Source organism: Cetorhinus maximus, chromosome 17 (genome assembly GCF_964194155.1).
Source record: "Cetorhinus maximus chromosome 17, sCetMax3.hap1.1, whole genome shotgun sequence".
Taxonomy (NCBI): domain Eukaryota; kingdom Metazoa; phylum Chordata; class Chondrichthyes; order Lamniformes; family Cetorhinidae; genus Cetorhinus; species Cetorhinus maximus.
This window is the reverse complement of record NC_135895.1, coordinates 1219967-1244452: the sequence shown is the minus strand read 5'-3', so window position 1 is coordinate 1244452 and position 24486 is coordinate 1219967. Positions and strand designations below refer to the sequence as shown.

General features: G+C 46.3%; 1 protein-coding gene across 1 annotated transcript in view; it reads left to right on the top strand.

Annotated features, from left to right (window-relative positions):
• LOC144692808 (collagen alpha-1(XI) chain-like) overlaps positions 1-24486 on the top strand; it is a 145016-nt gene that overhangs the window by 12413 nt on the left and 108117 nt on the right. Inside the window, exon 2 of the mRNA XM_078561883.1 lies at positions 22716-22883. Coding sequence (XP_078418009.1) covers positions 22716-22883 — 168 coding nt within the window. The remainder of the gene's footprint in view (positions 1-22715; positions 22884-24486) is intronic.

Sequence of the window (24486 nt, the reverse complement as noted above, 5' to 3'; positions counted from 1 at the left end):
GGGTCCTCTTACCTGCTTCACTCACAGTCACACCCTCCTGTCCCTGGCCACTGACCAAATCAAAATACCCTATCCTAAGTGGTGTGACTGCCTCCTGGTATAAAGTATCCAGGTAACTTTCCCCCACTGATGTGTCGCAGTGTCTGCAGCTCAGCCTCCAGCTCGATGACTCTGAGCCGAAGCTCCTGCAGCCGCAGACACTTTCTGCAGATGTGTTTGCCCTGGATCACACTGGTATCCAGGAACTCCCACATGCTGCAGCCTTGACATCCGGACATCCATAATGTGTGTTAAATAATTACTTAATTATATTAATCACTTATTTATGTTGCTTTCTTATATATTTTATTAACTTTACTACCAATTTATATACTATTTTAAATCTTAGGGATAGAATAGAACTTATCAGCTTACCAGATACTCACCAAACAGCCAGCTCCTTTCCCTGTAGTAGAGCAAGAACCAATTTCTATGGGTAAGAAAGATCGAAAGAGGAAACAAACACGTCCTTCCCCAAACTCCCCTCTCACCAAACTCCAAGTTTTCACATAGTTGGTCAGCTGCATTCCATTTGCCAAGGCTGCACTAAAGAACCCTGAATTTATACTAACCTGAACTGGAGCTACAGTAACCAGATTAAACCAGTTAGCTAATTAACTACTCAGCTCCTACAGCTAAGAGTGAGTTGACCCTGTCTAAACTGCAAGAAATAAGGAACTTAGCCTGCTTACACAACACTTTCCAGTTAGTGCTAATTACAAACTAGAATAGATTGAAAGAGCAAAGTTTAGGAACAAAATTAACACTTAAAACTCCCCTCTCACCAAACTCCAAGTCTTCACTCCATTACCTCAGCGACCCTCCATTTCTTGCTGATTTTCCCAATCTGTCTGTCCCTGTCAAATCTGCTCCTGCCCTGCACACTCTTTACTACTTTGTCAAATTTTCCATCATCCACAAACTGTGAAACTATTCCCCAAACACAGAGCCTAAAGCAAGAAAAGCCATTGTTCTGCTAGTGACCCTGGGGGAACCTCAATGCACAATTCCCTCCTGTCAGAAATGTATGAAATATGATTTGTGCTTCTATCCAGTCTGAAGGTTATTCCTTATTATAGCAATTGTTAATCATCCCACCCAGATTCTAATCACAGGACTGAAATCCACACACCCACCCCAGAAATCTCTCACTCCGAGAAATCTGCTCGGTCCCACCCCCAGCGACCCTTCCCCTAAGCCGTTGGGCTGACTACTGACTCTAAACATTTGACCCAAGATTGAGCCTCCAAGAAGTGTCATTAATACTGACTGAATGCAAATTGTAGGATTATAGGAGACAATTTTAACTTGAGTACTTGGATGGGAATCCCACAGGATTTGGGAGAATGCACTCACCTGACATTCGTTGGCATCAGTGTAGAATAAAATAGGGCCAAAAAAGATCCATATGCCTCAGCTCATCTAAAAGCCTTGCTGCCCTATTCACCCATCAGCTCTTTACTCAGTGACCCACATTCCCAGCCCAGACATACCTCCATTTAGAATTCTCATCCTTCCCTGGGCTCTCTCTTCGCAATCTCTGCAATCTCCTCAAGTCCTATAACTGCCCTGGATCTCAGTGCTCCTCCAATACCGGCCTCTTGAGCACCCCCGATTTTAATCGTTCCACCATTGGCAGCCATGCCTCCAGCTGCCTGGGCCCTAAGCTCTGAAATTCCCCCCCTAAACTTTTCCCCACTCTACTTCTATCTCCTCCTTTAAGACACTCCTTAAAATCCATCTCTTTGACCCAAGCTTTTGGTCACTTTCCTTAATGTTTTTTTTAATGACTTGGTGTCAAATCCTGTTTGCTAATCACCCCTGAAGTCCCATGAGGCTTTTTACTGCATTAAAGATGCTATATGAATGCAGGAGGGGTTTGGTTAGCTCAGTTGACCAGATGACTCAGAATAACACCAACAACGCAGGTTTGATTCTCATTCTGGCTGAGGTAGACATGGGTCCTGCCTTCTTTATTCATTCATGGGATGTGGGCTTCGCTGGCTGGGCCAGCATTTATTGCCCATCCCTAGTTGCCCTTGAGAAGGTGGTGGTGAGCTGCCTTCTTGAACTGCTGCAGTCCATGCCCAGCCCCTGAGAGTGGAAGGCAATGGCAAATGACCACTGTGAAAAATTGCCAAGAAAACTGCTCGGGTTAAAGCATCAGCAGACAAGGGGCCTTTGCTGCCTTTGGCTAGAGCAGACATGCATGCACAATGCTGTTAAACACCTGTGTCCCGTTCGATGTCATCGTCCTCCTGACAGGTGAGCTGGGTTAGAATTAACCCCAAATTCTATGTTAGGGTGAAAATGGAAACTGACCCTGCCCACATACTCCAATTTTCTCTGTAAAAGGCTTTGCTATTGCTGATTTTGTTCTGCAGTGTCGCAGTCTCTGAACTTTTAAGCAATGGTATAAACTGATTACCTCAATCGCTGTTAATGACACATCAGAGAAATTAGTTCAATCACAGAGGAAGAAGTGATGGTTGGGAATTGATTTCAGTCTTGAATATAGGCAGAGTTTCTCAGTCTTGAACATAGACAGAGCCTGAAAGAGTTTGGGGAGAAAAGAGAATCAATTAACCTGCACTCACCTCAGACACAGGCCTTTTGTGCTTGAGGTGGTGATACACAGTGAGCACCGGTGTGGGACTTCCAGCAGTGTGCATAATGGTGGTTTATATTACAAAAAAGGACCAATGATTCTTTTTTTTCTGGTTTCTGTTTAAAAATAGGAAAAGGTGATTTTCTTTTTCTGTTTGTTAGCTTTGCAGTGATCCAGGTTTGGGGAATTTCTACCAGTATCTGAACTTGCATTCATGAACCGAGCAGCCAATTACATTGTAGAGAACGTTTAGTCACAATGACAGAAGATGCAAGACAAACAAAAGGCAAAAAAACAAAATACGTGGGTTCAGTCAATTTGTAAACTAAGGCTTTGGAGAGGGTGCGGAGGAGATTTACTCCAATGGGACCAGGGATGAGGGACTTCAGTTAATGTGGAGAGACTGGAGAAGCTGGGATTGTTCTCCTTAGAGCAGAGAAGGTTAAGGGGAGATTTAATAGAGGTTTTCAAAATCATGAAGAGTTTTTGAGTAAATAGGGAGAAACTGTTTCTAGTGGCAGGAGGGTCGGTAACCAGAGGGACACAGATTGAAGAGAATCGGTGAAAGAACTAGAGGGGGAGATGAGAAGAATTTTTTTACACAGCGAGTTGTTGTGATCTGGAAGGCGCTGCCTGAAAGGGAGGTGGAAGCAGATTCAATAGGAACTTTCAAAAGGAAACTGAATAAATATTTGAGGAGGAAATACCTGCAGAGTTATGGGGGAAAGAGCAGGAGGAGTGGGACTAATTGGAGAGCTGATTCAACAACTTGGCACATCTCTGTGCTCCTCCAATTCTGGCCGATTGAGTTTGCAGTGGGAGGGGGAGGATGTAGGTACCAACGACATAGGCAGGACAAGGAAAGAGGTTCTTCATAATCAATATGTGGAGCTAGGCACCAAATTAAGAAGTAGAGCCTCAAAGGTAAAAATCTCTGGATTATTACCTGAACCATGTGCAAATTGGTGTGGGGCAAATAAGATTAGAGCGATGACTGTGTGGCTCAAAGACTGGTGATGGAGAAGTGGGTTCCGGTTCATGGGGCACTGGCACCAGAGCTGGGAAAAGTGGGGGCTGTACCCTTGGGACAATTTACACCTGAACCATGCTGGGGTATGTGCTCTTGCAAATTGCATAACAAGGGAAATAGAGAGGGCTTTAAACTAAACAAGGGGGGTGAGGGGTCAGCTTGCGTAGATGTGGCAAATCAAGGGGTAGATTCAAGACAGGCAACCATAATAGTAATATGGGAAATGAGGGTCATAGAATAGCAGGAAGGGACAGAGAGATAAAACCTAAGAATACACCAATAGTGAAGAGAGGATGTTACAAAGATAACAAAAAGACAAAACTAAAGGCTCTGGACCTGAATGTGCATAGCATTCATTACAAAATAAATGAGGTAATAGTGCACATTGAATTAAATAAATATGACCTGATAGCAATTACAGAGACGTGTGAGAAGGATTGGGTCCTGAATTTTGAGGGGTGTATGATATTCAAGAAGAATAGGAAGCTAGGTAAAGGTGGAGGGGGTAGCACTGTCATCCTTGTTAGAGATGATCTTGGTTCAGGAGATCAGGATGTAGAATTAGTTTGGATGGAGATGAGGAATAGTCGGGGAAAAAAGCCACTAGTGGGAGTGGTCTACAGGCCTCCTAACAGTAATCACAATGTAGGATAAAGTATACCAGAAGAAATATTGTGCGCTTATGATAAAGGGACAGCAATAATCATGGGTGATTTTAATCCACACATAAACTGGAAAAATCAGATTGGCAGTAGTAGTCTGGATGAAGAGTTCATAGAATGCTTTTGAGATAGCTTTTAAGAGCAGCATGTTCTGGAACCAACCAGAGAGAGCAGGTTATATTCAACTTGGCATTGTGCAATGTGACAGGATTAATTAATGACCTCAGAGTAAAGGCACCGCTAGGTAGCAGCGACCACAATATGCTTGAATTTTACATCCAATTTGAAAGGGAGAGGAGTGGGTCTAAGACTAGTATCTTAAACTTAAATAAGGACAACTATGGGGATGAAAGCTGAGCTAGCTGATGTGAAATGAAAAATTCAGCTAAAGGATAGATCAATAGAGAAGCAGTGGCAGACATTTAAGGGAATTTTTCAGAATATTCGGAATAAATATATTCCTACTAAACAGAAAAATTCTAAGGGGAGGACCCACCATCTGTGGTTAACTAAAGATGTTAAGGAAAGCATCAAACTTAAGGAAAAAACATACAACTCTGCAAAGGTAAGTAGGAGGCCAGATGGTTGGTCAAAATATAAAGAACGACAGAGAATGATTAAAGGTTAATCTGGAGAAAGAAATTAGAGTATGAGAGGAACTGAGCTAGAAAGGTAAAAATGGATAGCAAGAGTTTCTACAGGTATTAAAACAGGAAATGGGTAAATAAAGTGAGTGTTGGTCCTCCAGAGAGTGTGAATGGGAAGTTAATAATAGATAATAAGGAAATGGCGAATGAAATAAACAAATATGTTACTTCTGTCTTCTCCATAGAAGATATGAAAAAAATTCCAGTAATAGTGATAAATCAGGAGGTGAAAGGGAGAGGGGAAATTGGTGAAATTACAATCACTAGGGAAGCGGTACTGAGCAAACTGATGGAGCTGACAAGTCTCCAGGTCCTGACAGACTTCATCCTAGGGTCTTAAAAGAGGTGGCTAATGAGGTAGAAGATGCGTTGGTGTTAATTTTCCAAAATTCCCTAGATTCTGGAATTCTGCCTCCCTCCCTCTATTCAATAAGGGAGGGAGGCAGAAAACAGGAAACTAAGGGCCAATTAGCTTGACATCTGTTGTGGGGAAGGTGTTAGAATTGATCATTAAGGAGGTTACAGCTGGGGACTTAGAGAAACTCAAGGTAATTGGGAAGAGTTACCATGCTTTTGTGAAAGGAAAATCATGTTTAACCAATTTATTGGGGTTCTTTGAAGGAGTAACATGAACTGTGGATAAAGGGGAGCCTGTAGACGTGCTGTACTTGGATTTCCAGAAGGCATTTGATAAGATGCCATATCAAAGGTTATTGCAGAATATAAAAGGTCATGGTGTAGGGGGTAACATGGATAGAAGATTGGCTGGTTGGCAGAAAGCAGAGATTTTTAAAAAAGTTTATTCATGGGATGTGGGCGTTGCTGGCTGGGCCAACATTTATTGCCCATCCCTAGTTGCCCTTGTTCAGAGGGCATTTTATTAGCCAACTACTTTGCTATGGCTCTGGAGTCACATGTAGGCCAGACCGGGTAAGGACAACGGATATCCTTCCCTAAAGGACATCAGTGAACCAGGTGGGATTTTACAAAAATCGACAATGGTTTCATGGTCATTATTAGAATTTTAATTCCAGATTTTTACTGAATTCAAATTCCCTCATTTGCCATTGCAGGATTCATCGCCGGGTCCACAGAGAATTACCCTGGGTCAATGGGTTACTAGTCAAGCGACAATACCCTACACCATCGCCTCACATAAATGGGTCATTTTCTGATTGGCAGGATGTGACGAGTGGAGTCTCACTGGGGTCTGTACTGGGGCCTCAGCTTTTTACGATTTATATCAATGACTTAGATGAGGGGAGTGAACACACGGTAGCCAAATTTGCAGATGACACAAAGATAGATAGGAAAGTATATTGTGAAGAGGACATGAGGAGGCTGCCGATGGATATAGATAAGCTGAGTGAGTGGGCAAAGGTCTGGCAAATGGAGTTTAATGTGGAAAAATGTGAAGTTGTTCACTTTGGCAGGAAGAATAAAAAAGCAGAGTATTACTTAAATGGAAAATGGCTGCAGAATTACGAGGTGCAGAGGGATCTAGGTGTTCTAGTGCATGAGTCACGAAAAATTAGTATGCAGGTTCAGCAAGTAATTAAGAAAAGTAATGGAATATTATCCTTTATTATGAGAGGGATTGAACATAAAAGTAAGGATGTTATGCTTCAGTTATACAGGGCATTGGTGAGACTGTACCTCGAATACTGTGTGCAGTTTTGGTCTCCTTATTTAAGGAAGGATGTAAATGTGTTGGAGGTGGTTCAGAGGGGGTTTACTAGATTGATACCTGGAATGAGTGGGTTGTCTTATGAGGAAAGTTTGGACAGACTGGGCTTGTTTCCACTGGAGTTTAGAAGAGTGAAGGGTGATTTGATTGAAGTTATACAAGATCCTGAACAGCCTTGACAAGGTGGACATGGAAAGGATGTTTCCTCTTGTGGGTGAGTCCAGACTAGGGGGCCCTGTTTTAAAATTAGGGGTCGCCCTTTTAGGACAGAGATGAGGAGAATTGTTTTCTCTCAGAAGGTTGTGCGACTTTGGAACTCTCTGCCTCAGAAGGTGGTGGGGGTGGGGTCACTGAATATTTTTAAGGCGGAGGTAGATAGATTCTTGTTAGGCAAGGGAATCAAAGGTTATCGGGGTTAGATGGGAATATGGAATTGAAAACACAAATAGCTCAGCCATGATCTTATTGAATGGTGGAGCAGGTTTGAGGGGTCGAATGGCCTACTCCTACTCCGATTTTGTATGTTTGTATGTTGAGCGGTCCTGATTTTAATCACTGCAGCATTGGCGGCCGTGCCTTCAGCTGCCTGGGCCCTGAACTCCATTGCCAGGCAGGGAGAGTGACCTGACTGTGTGCAAAAAGCTTCTGTAACCACTACCCCCTCTCCTCCCACCTCCCCCACGCTGGTCTCCACATTTCCAAACTGTTAACAAGTCTGGCATTCGCTTAGTGGTTCTGTTATTGGACTAGTCCATCATCTGTAGAGTAGCCAGCCTTGTGCACATTCTTTTTACTATTGTCTTGGCACATGTGTAAGATGTGGTGTGTTTCTGCTTCTGTTTCTGTGGAAGCCAAGAAGATCAAAGATTTACATTCTCAGTTCTGGAATGACATTGTGTCATCAGACCCTAAATATCAATTACATACACAGTTAAAGTTCAAAATTGCAAGGATTTGAATTGAACATATGTATAACTCAAGAATGGATATCACCACAACTATTCCCATGGTAGGAATCATTCAGATTAGCATTCAGGCACATGTGGCTTGTCAGACTGTCAAATTTTAATCATGGGCTCTTGGGACATGCCGAAGTATTAATGCATCCAACATGCGATGAGACATCTGAAGTCATACCTCGAACTATAAAACTGTAACACATACTTGATTTACACTGTACTCTGGGTAAATGGCAAATTGAAGTGTGACAAAGTCAGACAATGTGGAAACTATCTCACTGGGCAGTGAGACAGAAGGATTTTTGTGACTGGAACGCTATTTCCGATGAGGCTCTGCCAGACTCAGTATAGGCTACCTCACTGTTTGTCATATATGTCAATGATTTAGATTTAAATGTAGGGAGTATGATTAAGAAAGTTGTAGAAGATACAGAAATTGGCCATGTGATTGATAGTGAGAAAGAGAGCTGTAAATGGCAGGAGGATATTGGAGCAGGCTTGAGGGGCCAAATGGCCTACTACTGTTCCTAATTTGCATGCTTGTATATCAATGGACTGGTCAGGCGGACAGGACAGTGCCAAATGGAATTCAATCTGGACAAATGTGAGGTAAGGTATTTGGGGAGGACAGACAAGGGAATACACAGTAAATGGTAGGAAACTGAGGAATGTAGAGGAGCAGAGGGACATGGAGTGTATGTCCACAGACCCCTGAAACTGGTAGGACAGGTAGATAAGGTGGTTTTAAGGAGGTTTTTTGGAACATTTTACTTTATTTGCCGAGGTTTTGAATATAAGAGCAGGGAGATTCCGCTAGAACTGGATAAAACACTAGTTAGACCACAGCTAGAATACTGAGTATAGTCTGGTCACTACATTACAGGAAGGATGTGATCACACGAGAGAGGGAACAGAGGAAACTTACAAAGATGTTGCCGGGAATGGAGAATTTTATCCCTGAGGAAAGATTGGAGAGACTGAGATTGTTTTCTTTGGAACTGAGGAGGTTGAGGGGAGATTTAATTGAAGTGTATAAAATTTTGAGGGGCCTGGATAGAGTGGATGGGAAGGACCTGTTTCCATTCACAGAGAGGACAATATCCAGGAGGAAAAGTTTTAAGTCATTGGTGGAAGGATTAGAGGGAAATTGGGAGAAATTTATGGATCAGGAACTCGCTGCCTGGAAGGTTGGGAGAGACAGGAACCCACTTCACATTTAAAATACTCTTGGATTTACACTTGAGCTTCTGTAACTAACAGGGTTATGGACCAAGATCTGCTGAGTGGGATTAGACCAATAGCTGTTTTTCACCCAGCACAGATACGATGGGGCACATGGCGTGTGCGAGTGTGCGTGTATTTAGGAGGTAACACATCCGAAACAACAAGTTAAAATTTGTGACACTCACAACTGTTGAAAGATCCCCTTCCTGAAACTGTCCCTGTCTGAAGAAAAATCTGTGTTTGACTAGACCCCAGCCTGTATTTTCAGAAGGTCTGAGGCAGGGACTAAATACTAAGACTATGTATAGTCTAGAAATCACAATGTAAAGAGCAATTAACTGTGTTTGGGTTGATTAGACCTTTGTGTCAGATTATAGAGTAGGATCATTGTTGGTGTGGATTTTGGATATTTACTATTATCGGTTTTGGCTGCAGACTTTAAAAGTGTCAGCAGTCCAGTCAGTGTATGGTGGTCAGCAGTCCAGTCAGTGCATGGTGGTCAGCAGTCCAGTCAGTGCATGGTGGTCAGCAGTCCAGTCAGTGTATGGTGGTCAGCAGTCCAGTCAGTGTATGGTGGTCAGCAGTCCAGTCAGTGTATGGTGGTCAGCAGTCCAGTCAGTGTATGGTGGTCAGCAGTCCAGTCAGTGTATGGTGGTCAGCAGTCCAGTCAGTGCATGGTGGTCAGCAGTCCAGTCAGTGTATGGTAGTCAGCAGGCCAGTCAGTGTATGGTGGTCAGCAGACCAGTCAGTGTATAGTGGTCAGCAGTCCAGTCAGTGTATGGTGGTCAGCAGTCCAGTCAGTGGATAGGGGTCAGCAGACCAGTCAGTGTATAGTGGTCAGCAGTCCAGTCAGTGGATAGGGGTCAGCAGACCAGTCAGTGTATAGTGGTCAGCAGACCAGTCAGTGTATAGTGGTCAGCAGACCAGTCAGTGTATGGTGGTCAGCTGTCCAGTCAGTGTATGGTGGTCAGCAGACCAGTCAGTGTATAGTGGTCAGCAGACCAGTCAGTGTATGGTGGTCAGCAGTCCAGTCAGTGTATGGTGGTCAGCAGACCAGTCAGTGTATAGTGGTCAGCAGTCCAGTCAGTGTATAGTGGTCAGCAGTCCAGTCAGTGTATGGTGGTCAGCAGTCCAGTCAGTGTATGGTGGTCAGCAGTCCAGTCAGTGTATGGTGGTCAGCAGTCCAGTCAGTGTATAGTGGTCAGCAGTCTAGTCAGTGTATTGTGGTCATCAGTCCAGTCAGTGTATAGTGGTCAGCAGTCCAGTCAGTGTATGGTGGTCAGCAGTCCAGTCAGTGTATAGTGGTCAGCAATCCAGTCAGTGTATAGTGGTCAGCAGTCCAGTCAGTGTATAGTGGTCAGCAGACCAGTCAGTGAATAGTGGTCAGCAGTCCAGTCAGTGTATGGTGGTCAGCAGTCCATTTATGTATGGTGGGCAGCAGTCCAGTTAGTGTATGGTGATCAGCAGGTCAGTCAGTGTATAATGGTCAGTAGTCCAGTCAGTGTATGGTGGTCAGCAGTCCAGTTAGTGTAGGGTGGTCAGCAGACCAGTCAGTGTATGGTGGTCAGCAGTCCAGTCAGTGTATGGTGGTCAGCAGTCCAGTCAGTGTATAGTGGTCAGCAGTCCAGTTAGTGTATGGTGGTCAGCAGTCCAGTCAGTGTATAGTGGTCAGCAGATCACTCAGTGTATGGTGGTCAGCAGTCCAGTCAGTGTATAGTGGTCAGCAGTCCAGTCAGTGTATGGTGGTCAGCAGACCAGTCAGTGTATAGTGGTCAGCAGATCACTCAATGTATGGTGGTCAGCAGTCCAGTCAGTGTATAGTAGTCAGCAGTCCAGTCAGTGTATGGTGGTCAGCAGACCAGTCAGTGTATAGTGGTCAGCAGATCACTCAGTGTATGGTGGTCAGCAGTCCAGTCAGTGTATAGTGGTCAGCAGTCCAGTTAGTGGATAGTGGTCAGCAGACCAGTCAGTGTATGGTGGTCAGCAGTCCAGTCAGTGTATAGTGGTCAGCAGTCCAGTCAGTGTATGGTGGTCAGCAGACCAGTCAGTGTATGATGGTCAGCAGTCCAGTCAGTGTATAGTGGTCAGCAGTCCAGTCAGTGTATGGTGGTCAGCAGACCAGTCAGTGTATAGTGGTCAGCAGACCAGTCAGTGTATGGTGGTCATCAGTCCAGTCAGTGTATGGTGGTCAGCAGTCCAGTCAGTGTATAGTGGTCAGCAATCCAGTCAGTGTATAGTGGTCAGCAGTCCAGTCAGTTTATGGTGGTCAGCAGTCCAGTCAGTGCATGGTGGTCAGCAGTCCAGTCAGTGTATGATGGTCAGCAGTCCAGTCAGTGTATAGTGGTCAGCAGTTCAGTCAGTGTATGGTGGTCATCAGTCCAGTCAGTGTATGGTGGTCAGCAGTCCAGTCAGTGTATGGTGGTCAGCAGTCCAGTCAGTGCATGGTTGTCAGCAGTCCAGTCAGTGTATGATGGTCAGCAGTCCAGTCAGTGTATAGTGGTCAGCAGTCCAGTCAGTGTATGGTGGTCATCAGTCCAGTCAGTGTATGGTGGTCATCAGTCCAGTCAGTGTATGGTGGTCAGCAGTCCAGTCAGTGTATGGTGGTCAGCAGTCCAGTCAGTGTATAGTGGTCAGCAGTCTAGTCAGTGTATTGTGGTCATCAGTCCAGTCAGTGTATAGTGGTCAGCAGTCCAGTCAGTGTATGGTGGTCAGCAGTCCAGTCAGTGTATAGTGGTCAGCAATCCAGTCAGTGTATAGTGGTCAGCAGTCCAGTCAGTGTATAGTGGTCAGCAGACCAGTCAGTGAATAGTGGTCAGCAGTCCAGTCAGTGTATGGTGGGCAGCAGTCCAGTTAGTGTATGGTGATCAGCAGGTCAGTCAGTGTATAATGGTCAGTAGTCCAGTCAGTGTATGGTGGTCAGCAGTCCAGTTAGTGTAGGGTGGTCAGCAGACCAGTCAGTGTATGGTGGTCAGCAGTCCAGTCAGTGTATGGTGGTCAGCAGTCCAGTCAGTGTATAGTGGTCAGCAGTCCAGTTAGTGTATGGTGGTCAGCAGTCCAGTCAGTGTATAGTGGTCAGCAGATCACTCAGTGTATGGTGGTCAGCAGTCCAGTCAGTGTATAGTGGTCAGCAGTCCAGTCAGTGTATGGTGGTCAGCAGACCAGTCAGTGTATAGTGGTCAGCAGATCACTCAATGTATGGTGGTCAGCAGTCCAGTCAGTATATAGTAGTCAGCAGTCCAGTCAGTGTATGGTGGTCAGCAGACCAGTCAGTGTATAGTGGTCAGCAGATCACTCAGTGTATGGTGGTCAGCAGTCCAGTCAGTGTATAGTGGTCAGCAGTCCAGTTAGTGGATAGTGGTCAGCAGACCAGTCAGTGTATGGTGGTCAGCAGTCCAGTCAGTGTATAGTGGTCAGCAGTCCAGTCAGTGTATGGTGGTCAGCAGACCAGTCAGTGTATGATGGTCAGCAGTCCAGTCAGTGTATAGTGGTCAGCAGTCCAGTCAGTGTATGGTGGTCAGCAGACCAGTCAGTGTATAGTGGTCAGCAGACCAGTCAGTGTATGGTGGTCATCAGTCCAGTCAGTGTATGGTGGTCAGCAGTCCAGTCAGTGTATAGTGGTCAGCAATCCAGTCAGTGTATAGTGGTCAGCAGTCCAGTCAGTTTATGGTGGTCAGCAGTCCAGTCAGTGCATGGTGGTCAGCAGTCCAGTCAGTGTATGATGGTCAGCAGTCCAGTCAGTGTATAGTGGTCAGCAGTCCAGTCAGTGTATGGTGGTCATCAGTCCAGTCAGTGTATGGTGGTCAGCAGTCCAGTCAGTGTATGGTGGTCAGCAGTCCAGTCAGCGTATAGTGGTCAGCAATCCAGTCAGTGTATAGTGGTCAGCAGTCCAGTCAGTGTATAGTGGTCAGACAAGTCAGTGAATAGGGGTCAGCAGACCAGTCAGTATATGGTGGTCAGCAGTCCATTTATGTATGGTGGTCAGCAGTCCAGTTAGTGTATGGTAGTCAGCAGACCAGTCAGTGTATGGTGGTCAGCAGTCCATTTATGTAAGGTGGTCAGCAGTCCAGTTAGTGTATGGTGGTCAGCAGTCCAGTTAGTGTGGGTGGTCAGCAGACCAGTCAGTGTATGGTGGTCAACAGTCCAGTCAGTGTATGGTGGTCAGCAGTCCAGTCAGTGTATAGCGGTCAGCAGTCCAGTCAGTGTATAGTGGTCAGCAGTCCAGTCAATGTATGGTGGTCAGCAGTCCATTCAGTGTATAGTGGTCAGCAGACCAGTCAGTGCATAGTGGTCAGCATCCAGTCAGTGTATGGTGGTCAGCAGACCAGTCAGTGTATAGTGGTCAGCAGACCAGTCAGTGTATAGTGGTCAGCAGACCAGTCAGTGTATGGTGGTCAGCAGTCTAGTCAGTTTATAGTGGTCAGCAGACCAGTCAGTGTATGGTGGTCAGCAGACCAGTCAGTGTATGGTGGTCAGCAGTCTAGTCAGTTTATAGTGGTCAGCAGACCAGTCAGTGTATGGTGGTCAGCAGACCAGTCAGTGTATAGTGGTCAGCAGTCCAGTCAGTGTATGGTGGTCAGCAGTCCATTCAGTAATTGATGGGCAGCTCCAGCAAAAAGTTCCTTGTCACAGTTTTGTGAGTGACCACCTGGAACTTCACTGGGTGTGGATGGTCTGTTCCTGGGGTCAAGCGAGATGACCATTGGCACAGGAGGAGGACGTTCAGTTTGGTGACCCTGTCCATGTCTGATCTGTATCCTATCTCCATCTCCCTGTAATCCTCCCAATCTCTAATGATCGAGATTCCTTCATACCTCGAACATTTTCAATTGACCCCCAGCCTGGTCAGTGTTTTGGAGTCACTACCCTTCCTGTGAGGGGGCGCTTCCCAATTGGCCCCTGAAAGGCCCGGCCCTAATGGTTCTGCCCTCTTCTTCTGGGTGTACTGAGGGAGTGCTGCACTGTCAGAGGGTCAGTACTGAGGGAGGGCTGCACTGTCAGAGGGGCAGTGCTGAGGGAGTGCTGCACTGTCAGAGGGTCAGTACTGAGGGAGTGCTGCACTGTCAGAGGGTCAGTACTGAGGGAGTGCTGCACTGTCGGAGGGTCAGTACTGAGGGAGTACTGCACTGTCAGAGGGTCAGTACTGAGGGAGTGCTGCACTGTCAGAGGGTCAGTACTGAGGGAGGGCTGCACTGTCAGAGGGTCAGTGCTGAGGGAGTGCTGCACTGTCAGAGGGTCAGTACTGAGGGAGTGCTGCACTGTCAGAGGGTCAGTACTGAGGGAGTGCTGCACTGTCAGAGGGTCAGTACTGAGGGAGGGCTGCACTGTCAGAGGGGCAGTGCTGAGGGAGTGCTGCACTGTCAGAGGGTCAGTACTGAGGGAGTGCTGCACTGTCAGAGGGTCAGTACTGAGGGAGTGCTGCACTGTCAGAGGGTCAGTACTGAGGGAGTACTGCACTGTCAGAGGGTCAGTACTGAGGGAGTGCTGCACTGTCAGAGGGTCAGTACTGAGGGAGTGCTGCACTGTCAGAGGGTCAGTACTGAGGGAGTGCTGCACTGTCAGAGGGTCAGTACTGAGGGAGTGCTGCACTGTCAGAGGGGCAGTGCTGAGGGAGTGCTGCACTGTCAGAGGGTCAGTACTGAGGGAGTGCTGCACTGTCAGAGGGTCAGTACTGAGGGAGTGCTGCACTGTCAGAGGGTCAGTACTGAGGGAGTGCTGCACTGTCAGAGGGTCAGTACTGAGGGAGTGCTGCACTGTCAGAGGGTCAGTACTGAGGGAGTGCTGCACTGTCAGAGGGTCAGTACTGAGGGAGTGCTGCACTGTCAGAGGGTCAGTACTGAGGGAGTGCTGCACTGTCAGAGGGTCAGTGCTGAGGGAGTGCTGCACTGTCAGAGGGTCAGTGCTGAGGGAGTGCTGCACTGTCAGAGGGTCAGTACTGAGGAATTGCTGCACTGTCAGAGGGTCAGTGCTGAGGGAGGGCTGCACTATCGGAGGGTCTGTACTGAGGGATTGCTGCACTGTCAGAGGGTCAGTACTGAGTGCTGCACTGTCAGAGGGTCAGTACTGAGGGAGTGCTGCACTGTCAGAGGGTCAGTACTGAGGGAGTGCTGCACTGTCAGAGGGTCAGTACTGAGGGAGTGCTGCACTGTCAGAGGGTCAGTACTGAGAGAGTGCTGCACTGTCAGAGGGTCAGTACTGAGGGAGTGCTGCACTGTCAGAGGGTCAGTACTGAGGGAGTGCTGCACTGTCAGAGGGTCAGTACTGAGAGAGTGCTGCACTGTCAGAGGGTCAGTACTGAGGGAGTGCTGCACTGTCAGAGGGTCAGTACTGAGAGAGTGCTGCACTGTCAGAGGGTCAGTACTGAGGGAGTGCTGCACTGTCAGAGGGTCAGTACTGAGGGAGTGCTGCACTGTCAGAGGGTCAGTACTGAGGGAATGCTGCATTGTTGGATGTGTCGTCTTTTGGATGGGACAATAAATTGAGACCCTGTCTGCCCTCTCGGGAGGGGCTAAGCGGATTTGAGGTTTTCTCCACTCTGAACCAGTATTTATCCATCAGCATGTGTCAGGGGTGAACCAGTTTAGTTGGCCCACCCGACATTGTTGTCTCTGAATCGTGTGTCTTCGTGTGACATTCTTTGCTGCACCGACTACACTTTAAAAAGGATCTCCTGGCACTTTGGGATGTCCTGATGCTGTGAAATGCAATTTTTATCTTGAAGCCATTCCATCCAAATCATCGAAGGAGGTGTTGCTTAAAGGAAGTTGCAGCATTCCCTGCTGAGTCTGAGCTCAGTGCAGTTGTGACATGTTCTCTGTGTGGAGTCGATTGCTGTTACACCCACTACTGGGTTTTCATTAATTAGTGCATGTGGTGCTGGGACATTGGCAAGGCTGGCATTTATTGTCCGTCGCTAATTGCCCTTGAGAAAGTGGTGGCGTGTTGCTGATCACTGAGCTCAAACAATGACATTAATGCTTGGGGATTTGGGTAGGGGGACAGAGGGAAGACTGTAATGAGTGTCAATGTTGGTTCAGATTTGCTCCAAAATCTGTCACACTTAAACCCAAAGTAGACATCGATAGCATCAACTTGATTGACCCTTTAATAATTCGGGTTCCTAGTCACCAGGAATGTTCCAGAATCTCCCAGAGGCTGTTGCAAGCAAACTGGGGGGAAAAAAACAAAGCAGCATTGAGAGAGGAATCCTCCCCTAGTTTCCTTCCCTTATTCCTGTTAATTGTTTGAAATGAGCGAAAGAACAAACTCCTTTCACCATCTCACCATGTCCAACAATGAGGTACTTTTGAAGCATAGTCACTGCTGCATTGTGGGAAATGCATGGAAATGAAATGCATCATCACATTGGTTGATGGATTAACTTTGACCCCTGGACACTGGGAAGTCTTCCCAGTTCTCTGTCAGTGCAGCACTCCCTCAGTACTGCCCCTCTGACAGTGCAGCACTCCCTCAGTACTGACCCTCTGACAGTGCAGCACTCCCTCAGTACTGACCCTCTGACAGTGCGGCACTCCCTCAATACTGACCCTCTGACAGTGCGGCACTCCCTCAATACTGACCCTCTGACTGTGCAGCACTCCCTCAGTACTGACCCTCTGACAGTGCGTCACTCACTCAGTACTGACCCTCTGACAGTGCAGCACTCTCTCAGTACTGACCCTCTGACAGTGCAGCACTCCATCTGTTCTACATTCGGAGTCTGAATTATAAACTCTACTCCGTGGAATGGGACTTGAATTCTGGCCTAGTGTTCTAGGCCCAACCACCTTCAGCTGTTTCATTAATGACCTTCCCTCCATCATAAATTCAGAAGTGGGGATATTCGGTGATGATTGCACAATGTTCAGCACCATTCATAGCTCCTTATATACTGAAGGTGTTCTTGTCTGTATGCATCAAACCTGGACAATATTCAGGCTTGGGCTGATAAGTGGCAAGTAATATTCGCGCCACACAAGTGTCAGGCAATGACCATCTGCAAGAGAGAATCCAACCATCGCCCCTTGATGTTCAATGGCATTACCATCACTGAATCCCTCACTATCAACATCCTGGGGATTACCATTGATCAGAAACTGAACTGGACCAGCCATATAAATACTGTGACTACAAGAGCAGGTCAGAGGCTGGGAATCCTGTGACGAGTAACTCACCTCCTGACTCCCCAAAGCCTGTCCACCATCTACAAGACACAAGTCAGGAGTGTGTTGGAATACTCTCCACTTGCCTGGATGAGTGCAGCTCCAACAGCACTTGACAAGAAGCTTGACACCATCCAGGACAAAGCAGCCCGCTTGATTGGAACCACATCCACAAACATGCATCCCTTCACCACTGACACACAGTAGCAGCAGTGTGTACCATCTACAAGATGCACTGCAGCAACTCACCAAGGCTCCTTCAACAGCACCTTCCAAACCCACAACCGTCTGGAAGGACAAGGACAGCAGAGAAATGGGAACACCACCACCTGGAAGTTCCCCTCCAAGCCACTCACCATCCCAACTTGGAAATATATCGCATTTCCTTCACTGTCGCTGGGTCAAAATCCTGGAACTCCCTCCCTAACAGCACTGTGGGTGTACCTACACCACATGGACTGCAGCGGTTCAAGAAGGCAGCTCATCACCACCTTCTCAAGGGCAATTAGGGCTCAGTAACTGTTACCAAAAGCTTCAGCGCACTTACTCTGTCCTCAGCACTATGAAGTCATAAGTATCAGCCTACCTTTTAACAGTGAAACCAGCTGTGTCAAATATTTAAGAGAGTTTCGTGGTTTTAACTCCCTTATGGCATTTCTGAAAAAGGGCAGGAAAAATAGAATCACCACGGTCCAGAAATAGGAGAAAATGAAGTGAATGAGCTTTAAATACCAACACTTATTTCTAATTACAGGCATGGTGTTAAGCCAAGTTGCCAACTCAGGCAGGGTGTATTCCCAGAGACCTCTAGACATGATCCTCTTGTCTGCTGCTGCCTCACCAGGCGGATCAGCCTTTAACCCCACCTCCAGGGGTCATTGTGGCAGTGAGACCTCACTCTCTTAGATTGGATTCACAAAGTGTATTTTTTACCCTTTCGCAGGATGTGGGCATCACTGACTGGGCCCATCCCTAATTGCCCTTGAGAAGGTGGTGGTGAGCTGCCTTTTGTTTGGTAAAAGAGAAAGATTTTAAGGGGGAGAGAGAGAGGCAGAGAGGTCCAGAGAATCCCAGAGGTTCAGGCTGCTGAAGGAATGGCTGCCAGTGCTGGAGCGATTTAAATCGGGGGCTGCTCAAGAGGCCAGAATTGGAGGTGGTGAGAGGTTTCTGAGGGTTCGGGGCTTGAGGAGGCTAATGAGTTGGGAAGGGGTTGAGGCCATGGTGGATTTGAAAACCAGGGTGAGAATTTTAAAATCGAGGCACTGCTTGATCGGGAGCCATTGTGGGTCAGTGAGTGCAGGAGAAATTATGTGAATGGGAGCTGGCGTGAGTTGGAACACACAGGCAGGCAGGTTTTGGATGAAATTATATTTATGGAGGATAGGATGTGGGAGAGAAGCCCAGAGTATTTTGGAATAGTCATGGCAACAGGGGCACGGATGGCGTTTCGGAAGCAGGTGAGCTGAGGGAGGGGTGAAGTTGAGCAATGTTAGGATGGTGGAATTGGTGTCAGTGGTTGAATGGGTGGGTGGTATGGAAGCTGATCTCAGCTTTCTCTGCTTGTCTCACCACCTCGTAGATATGTGTAAGTACACGGCCAGGGTTTTCTGACCTGCACCTCCTTTAAAATTGTGCTGTTTATTTTATATTGTCTCTCCTCAATCTTCCTCCCAAAATGTGTCACTGAACGGCTGCAGGGCATCCTGAAGGGTGAGGGTGATAAGGCAGAGGTCATGGTACATGTTGGTACCAATGACATAGGTAGAAAGAGGGATGAGGTCTTGCATCAAGAATTCAGGGAGTTAGGCAGTAGACTAAAAAGCAAGATCTCTCGGGTTGTAATCTCTGGATTACTCCCAGTGCCACGTGCTAGCGATCTCAGAAATAGGAGAATAGTGCAGATGAACACCTGGCTGAAGAGTTGGTGCCGGAGGGAGGGTTTTAGATTCCTGGATCACTGGGACCATTTCTGGGGAAGGTGGGACCTGTACAAGTGGGATGGTCTACATCTGAACCAGAGCGGGACTAACATCCTTGCGGGTGGGTTTGCTAGTGCTGTTGGGAGGAGTTTAAACTAATTCGGCAGGGGGAGGGGACACAGAATGTTAGCAGAATAGGGACACATCATAATACAGTAAAACAATCAAGTCAGAGGGAGTACAGCTGCAATAAGCTTCAAGGGAGTAAGGCAAGGCTGGATGGCCTCTACTTTAATGCCAGGAGTATTATAGGTAAAACTGATGAGTTAAGGGTGAGGATTGACACGTGGAATTGTGATATAGTAGCCATCACAGAGATGTGGTTGAGGGAGGGGCAGGATTGGCAGCTCAACATTCTGGGATATAGAATCTTCAGGCGAGACAGGGGAGGGGGTAAAAGAGGAGGAGACGTTGTATTATTAGTTAATGAGTCAGTTACTGCAGTAAGGAGAGATGATATCTTGGAGGGGGCATCGAATGAAGCTTTGTGGGTAGAGTATAGGAATAAAAAAGGGGAAGTAACATTGTTAGGTGTTTATTATAGACCCCCAGATAGTCAGCAGGAAATTGAGGAGCAAATATGTGCAGAATTTGTGGATGTGTGTAAAAACAATAACAATAGGGTAATTATATCAGGTGATTTCAACTTTCCCAACATTAATTGGGATAGACATCATGTTAAGGGCTTGGATGGAGTGGATTTCTTGAAATGTGTACAGGAGAACATTTTAGGTCAATATGTAGAGGGTCCAACAAGGGACGATGCATTGCTGGACCTAATTCTGGGGAATGAAGCCGGACAGGTGGCTGAGGTGGTGGTGGGCGAGCATTTTAATGATAGCGACCACAACATGGTACAGTTTAAGTTTGTTATGGACAAAGAAATCGACAAGTTGCAAAAAAATGTTTTGGATTGGGGGAGAGTGGATTTTAGTAAAATAAGGCAGGATCTGGCCAAGGTAGACTGGGAACAACTACTTGTGGGGAAATCTACAGAGGAACAGTGGGGGGTGTTCAAAAAGGAAATGGGGAGGGTACAGACTCAACATGTTCCCTCTAGGGTGATAGGAAGGAGTAACAAGCCCAGAGAACCATGGATGACCGGAGATATTCAGGATACGATGAGAAGGAAAAGAGAGGCTTTTAGCAGGTACAAGGGAAGCAAATCAGCGGAGGCATTAGTGGAGTACAGAAAGTGCAGGGTGGAGCTTAAGAAAGCAATTAGGAGAGCAAAGAGGGGATATGAGAAAGCTCTGGCTGGTAAAAGTAGGGAAAATCCCAAGATATTCTATAAGTATATCCATGGGAAGAGGATAACCAGGGAAAGAGTAGGGCCCATAAGGGACCAAGGGGGCAATCTATGGGTGGAGCCAGAGGACATCGGTAGAGTGTTGAATGAATACTTCACGTCTGTCTTCAGCCAAGAGAATGAGGATGAAGGTATCGAACTCGGGGAGAGAGACTGCGAGGTTCTTAAGCAAATTGATATAGGGAGTGACCAGGTACTGGAGGCTTAAAAGTGGACAAATCTCCAGGTCTGGATGATTTGTGTCCCAGACTGCTGAGGGAGGCAAGGGAGGAGATCGCAGGGGCTCTGACCCAAATTTTTAATTCCTCTCTGGCCACAGGGGAGGTGCCAGAGGGCTGGAGAACAGCTAATGTGGTTCCGCTATTTAAGAAGAGTTGTAGAGATAAGCCAGGGAACAGGCCAATGAGTCTCACGTCAGTGGTAGGGAAACAATTGGAGAAATTTTTGAAGGAGAGTATCTATCTCCACTTGGAGAGGCAAGGTTTGATCAGGGATAGTCAGTATGGCTTTGTCAGAGGGAGGTCATGCCTAACAAATTTGATTGAATTTTTTGAGGATGTGACCAGGTGTGTAGATGAGGGTAGTGCAGTTGATGTAGTTTATATGGATTTCAACAAAGCCTTTGACAAGGTCCCACATAGGAGACTTATAAAGAAGGCAAATGCACATGGGATACAGGGTAATTTGATAAGGTGGATTCAAAATTGGCTTAGTTGTAGGAGACAGAGGGTGATGACAGAAGGATGCTTTAGTGACTGGAAGCCAGTGTCCAGTGGCATACCACAGGGATCTGTGCTGGGTCCCTTATTATTTGTCATTTATATAAACGACATAGATGACTATGTGGGGGGTAGGATTAGTAAACTTGCGGATGACACAAAGATTCGCCGGGTGGTTAACAGTGAGGTTGAGTGTCTTGGGCTACAGGAAGATATAGACGGGATGGTCAAATGGACAGATAAGTGGCAGATGGAAAGTGTGAGGTGATACACTTTAGAAGGAGTAATTTGACAAGGAAGTATTCAATGAATGGCATGACACTAGGAAGTTCTGAGGAACAAAGGGACCTTGGCGTGTGTGTCCATAGATCTCTGAAGGTGGAGGGGCATGTTAGTGGGGTGGTGAAAAAGGCATATGGGACACTTACCTTTATCAATCGAGGCATAGATTACAAAAGTAGGGAGGTCATGTTGGAGTTGTATAGAACATTGGTGAGGCCACAGCTGGAGTACTGTGTGCAGTTCTGGTTGCCACATTATAGGAAGGATGTGATTGCACTGGAGGGGGTGCAGAGGAGATTCACCAGGATGTTGCCTGGGATGAAACATTTAAGTTATGAAGAGAGGTTGGGTAGACTTGGGTTTTTTTTTTGGAGCAGAGAAGACTGAGGGGTGACCTGATCGAGGTGTACAAGATTATGAGGGGCATGGACAGGGTGGATAGGGAGCAGCTGTTCCCCTTAGTTGAAGAGTCAGTCACGAGGGGACCCAAGTTCAAGGTGAGGGGCAGGAGGTTTAGGGGGGATGTGAGGAAAAACTTTTTTACTCAGAGGGTGGTGACGGACTAGAATGCGCTGCCTGGGAGGGTGGTGGAGGTGGGTTGCCTCACATCCTTTAAAAAGTACCTGGATGAGCACTTGGCACGTCATAACATTCAAGGCTATGGGCCAAGTGCTGGTAAATGGGATTAGTTAGGTAGGTCAGGTGTTTCTCACGTGTCGGTGCAGACTCGATGGGCCGAAGGGCCTCTTCTGCACTGTGATTCTCTGATCACAGTTCTCTGTTCAGTTGCATCTCCCATGAGTCAGCCCATTTTGCCAGGCTGTCCACGTCCTGCTGAAGTTTGTTTCTAACCATTTCAGTCTGAATTTTGCGTCATCCGAAAATTAAGAAATCATATTCTGTGTTTGCCAGGCCAGATCATGAAGAAATATGAAAAAAGCTGTGTTCTACATATCACCCACTGTAATCCCCCCTGCAATCTGAAATATAACTCGCCCATTACTCCCTGTTTCCTGACTATTGAAACTATAGAGTAACTCTGCCCCGAATGGAAGGGATCCATTGTCGCTATTTCAAAGAAGGGAAGGGCAGTTATCCCTGGTGTCAGGGCTCATTATCTCAATAATTATCCCTCAATAAACATCACAAAAACAGATTATGTGGCCATTACCATGTTGCAGTTAGTGGGATCTTGCTATTCAAAAATTGGCTGATGTGTTTCCTACTTTAAAAACTGATTACACTTCAAAAATACTTCAAAGAATACGCTGCAACAATACTCCATCGGCTGTGAAGTTTTTGGGACACCTGAAGTGGTGAAAGATTCTTTAGAAATTTGAGCCTTTTTAGTTCTTTTACCATCCAGTTGCTGTTTGATTAATAACTCTGTTTCCCCTTCCTGTATTCACAGCTGATCCTGTTGATGTTTTGCGAGCATTAGAATTTCACAATTTGCCAGAGGGAATTATTAAAACGCCTGGATACTGTAAGAACAGACGGAACACACAAGGGGCAGATGTGGCATATAGAGTGACCAAACAAGCTCAGCTCAGTGCTCCAACCAAGCAATTATATCCAGGTAAGTCAACGGCAGACAGAAACACTGCAGACAGAAACACTGCAGACAGAAAAAAACGGCAGACAGATAAAACGGCAGACAGAAACGCTGCAGACAGAAACGCTGCAGACAGAAACGCTGCAGACAGAAACACTGCAGACAGAAAAAAACGGCAGACAGATAAAACGGCAGACAGAAACGCTGCAGACAGAAACGCTGCAGACAGAAACACTGGAGACTGTTATGATCCAAGCTGAAGTTCCCCCTGGACAAACCTGATCCCAGGGTGGATCCCGGCTTGATAGATCCTAACTTTTAATTGTTTGGTTAGATTTGGGGAGAGTAGTTACTGAACAGGGTCACAGGAGTCAGCTGATGAACTTTTAACAAAAGAATGAAACATTTATTAAACAAGAAAAGATGAACTATATTACAATACTCCTTCACCCACAACTATACCTTTACAGATATATAAAGATTTATAAGGATAACAGAAGTTATAAAAGCTATATTATATTTCAATGTCCACAGTAAGTATACAGCCCATGTACCAGTAGGCGCCCTGTGGACAGACACACACTCTGAAACCAAATGACAGATGCCATCTCAACAGATGCTATGAATTTCTCCTCAACTTCCCCCAGACGCTTGTCACACTGTGAGCCAACCAGACTCACTGAATTCCATCCTTCACACGAGGGTTTCCAATCTCCACTCTCCAGGGCCTCTCCTTGGAGACTTCTCCCAAACTGACATTTTCACTCAGTCGCCTTCCACAAGGGTTCACCTACAGGGTATCGAACTCGCCTTCTGATGTTCCTCTTCCCTGGGTCACCACATGCACTCAAGCTGTTTTCCAGGCACTGTCTCTCACCAACTCAGCTTTAACAGTACACCACTGCTTCACATGCCCATAGCAAAGAGTTACAGACCTTCAGTTGTCTCTTTGAACCTTCTTGCTTCTTGCAAGCTGTTCTCACTTTAAATCTGCAACTTGAAGCCTTTCTCTCTGTCCCTCACTCTTCACTTCACTTAACAGGACCTTTTCCCAGATCCCTGTCCTTCCTTTAACGAGAAGGGTTTCTTTGAACTTTCTCTCCTTTCACTCCCCTGGACTTTTGGGGTTTTTCTTAGCTTGAGACTTGCTATTTGTCCCCTTTTAGGAAGCTTGTGCTTCACAGCTGCCTTCAAACCAACTGAACTCAAACAGCTTCCAAAACAAACAGCTGTCTTTCTTCTGTGTGTGTGTGCGCCTGTGTGAGGAACCTGCCAACCTGGCCCCCCGTTGCTAGGCAATAGCACTGTTCTTCCTACTCTTGCATGTTTACTTTCACTTTATAGGGGTCGTAAGCATCTCATTAGAAACACAAGCAGCCTTTTAAAGTGATACTAAAACTCCATTTGAACTTTCATTACACACAGACACAGAAATATAAATCAAATTTAAACTTTAAAGCTAAAACTCATTCCTAGCACTCACAAGGGCAAATATAACTTACTTAAACTATCTCTTCTTCCTAACAAGGCAGAAGCACAGCAGACAAGAAACACCACAGTCATAAATACTGCAGACAGAAGTATCACAGACAGAAAAGCCCCAGACAGAAACACCGGCAGATAGAAA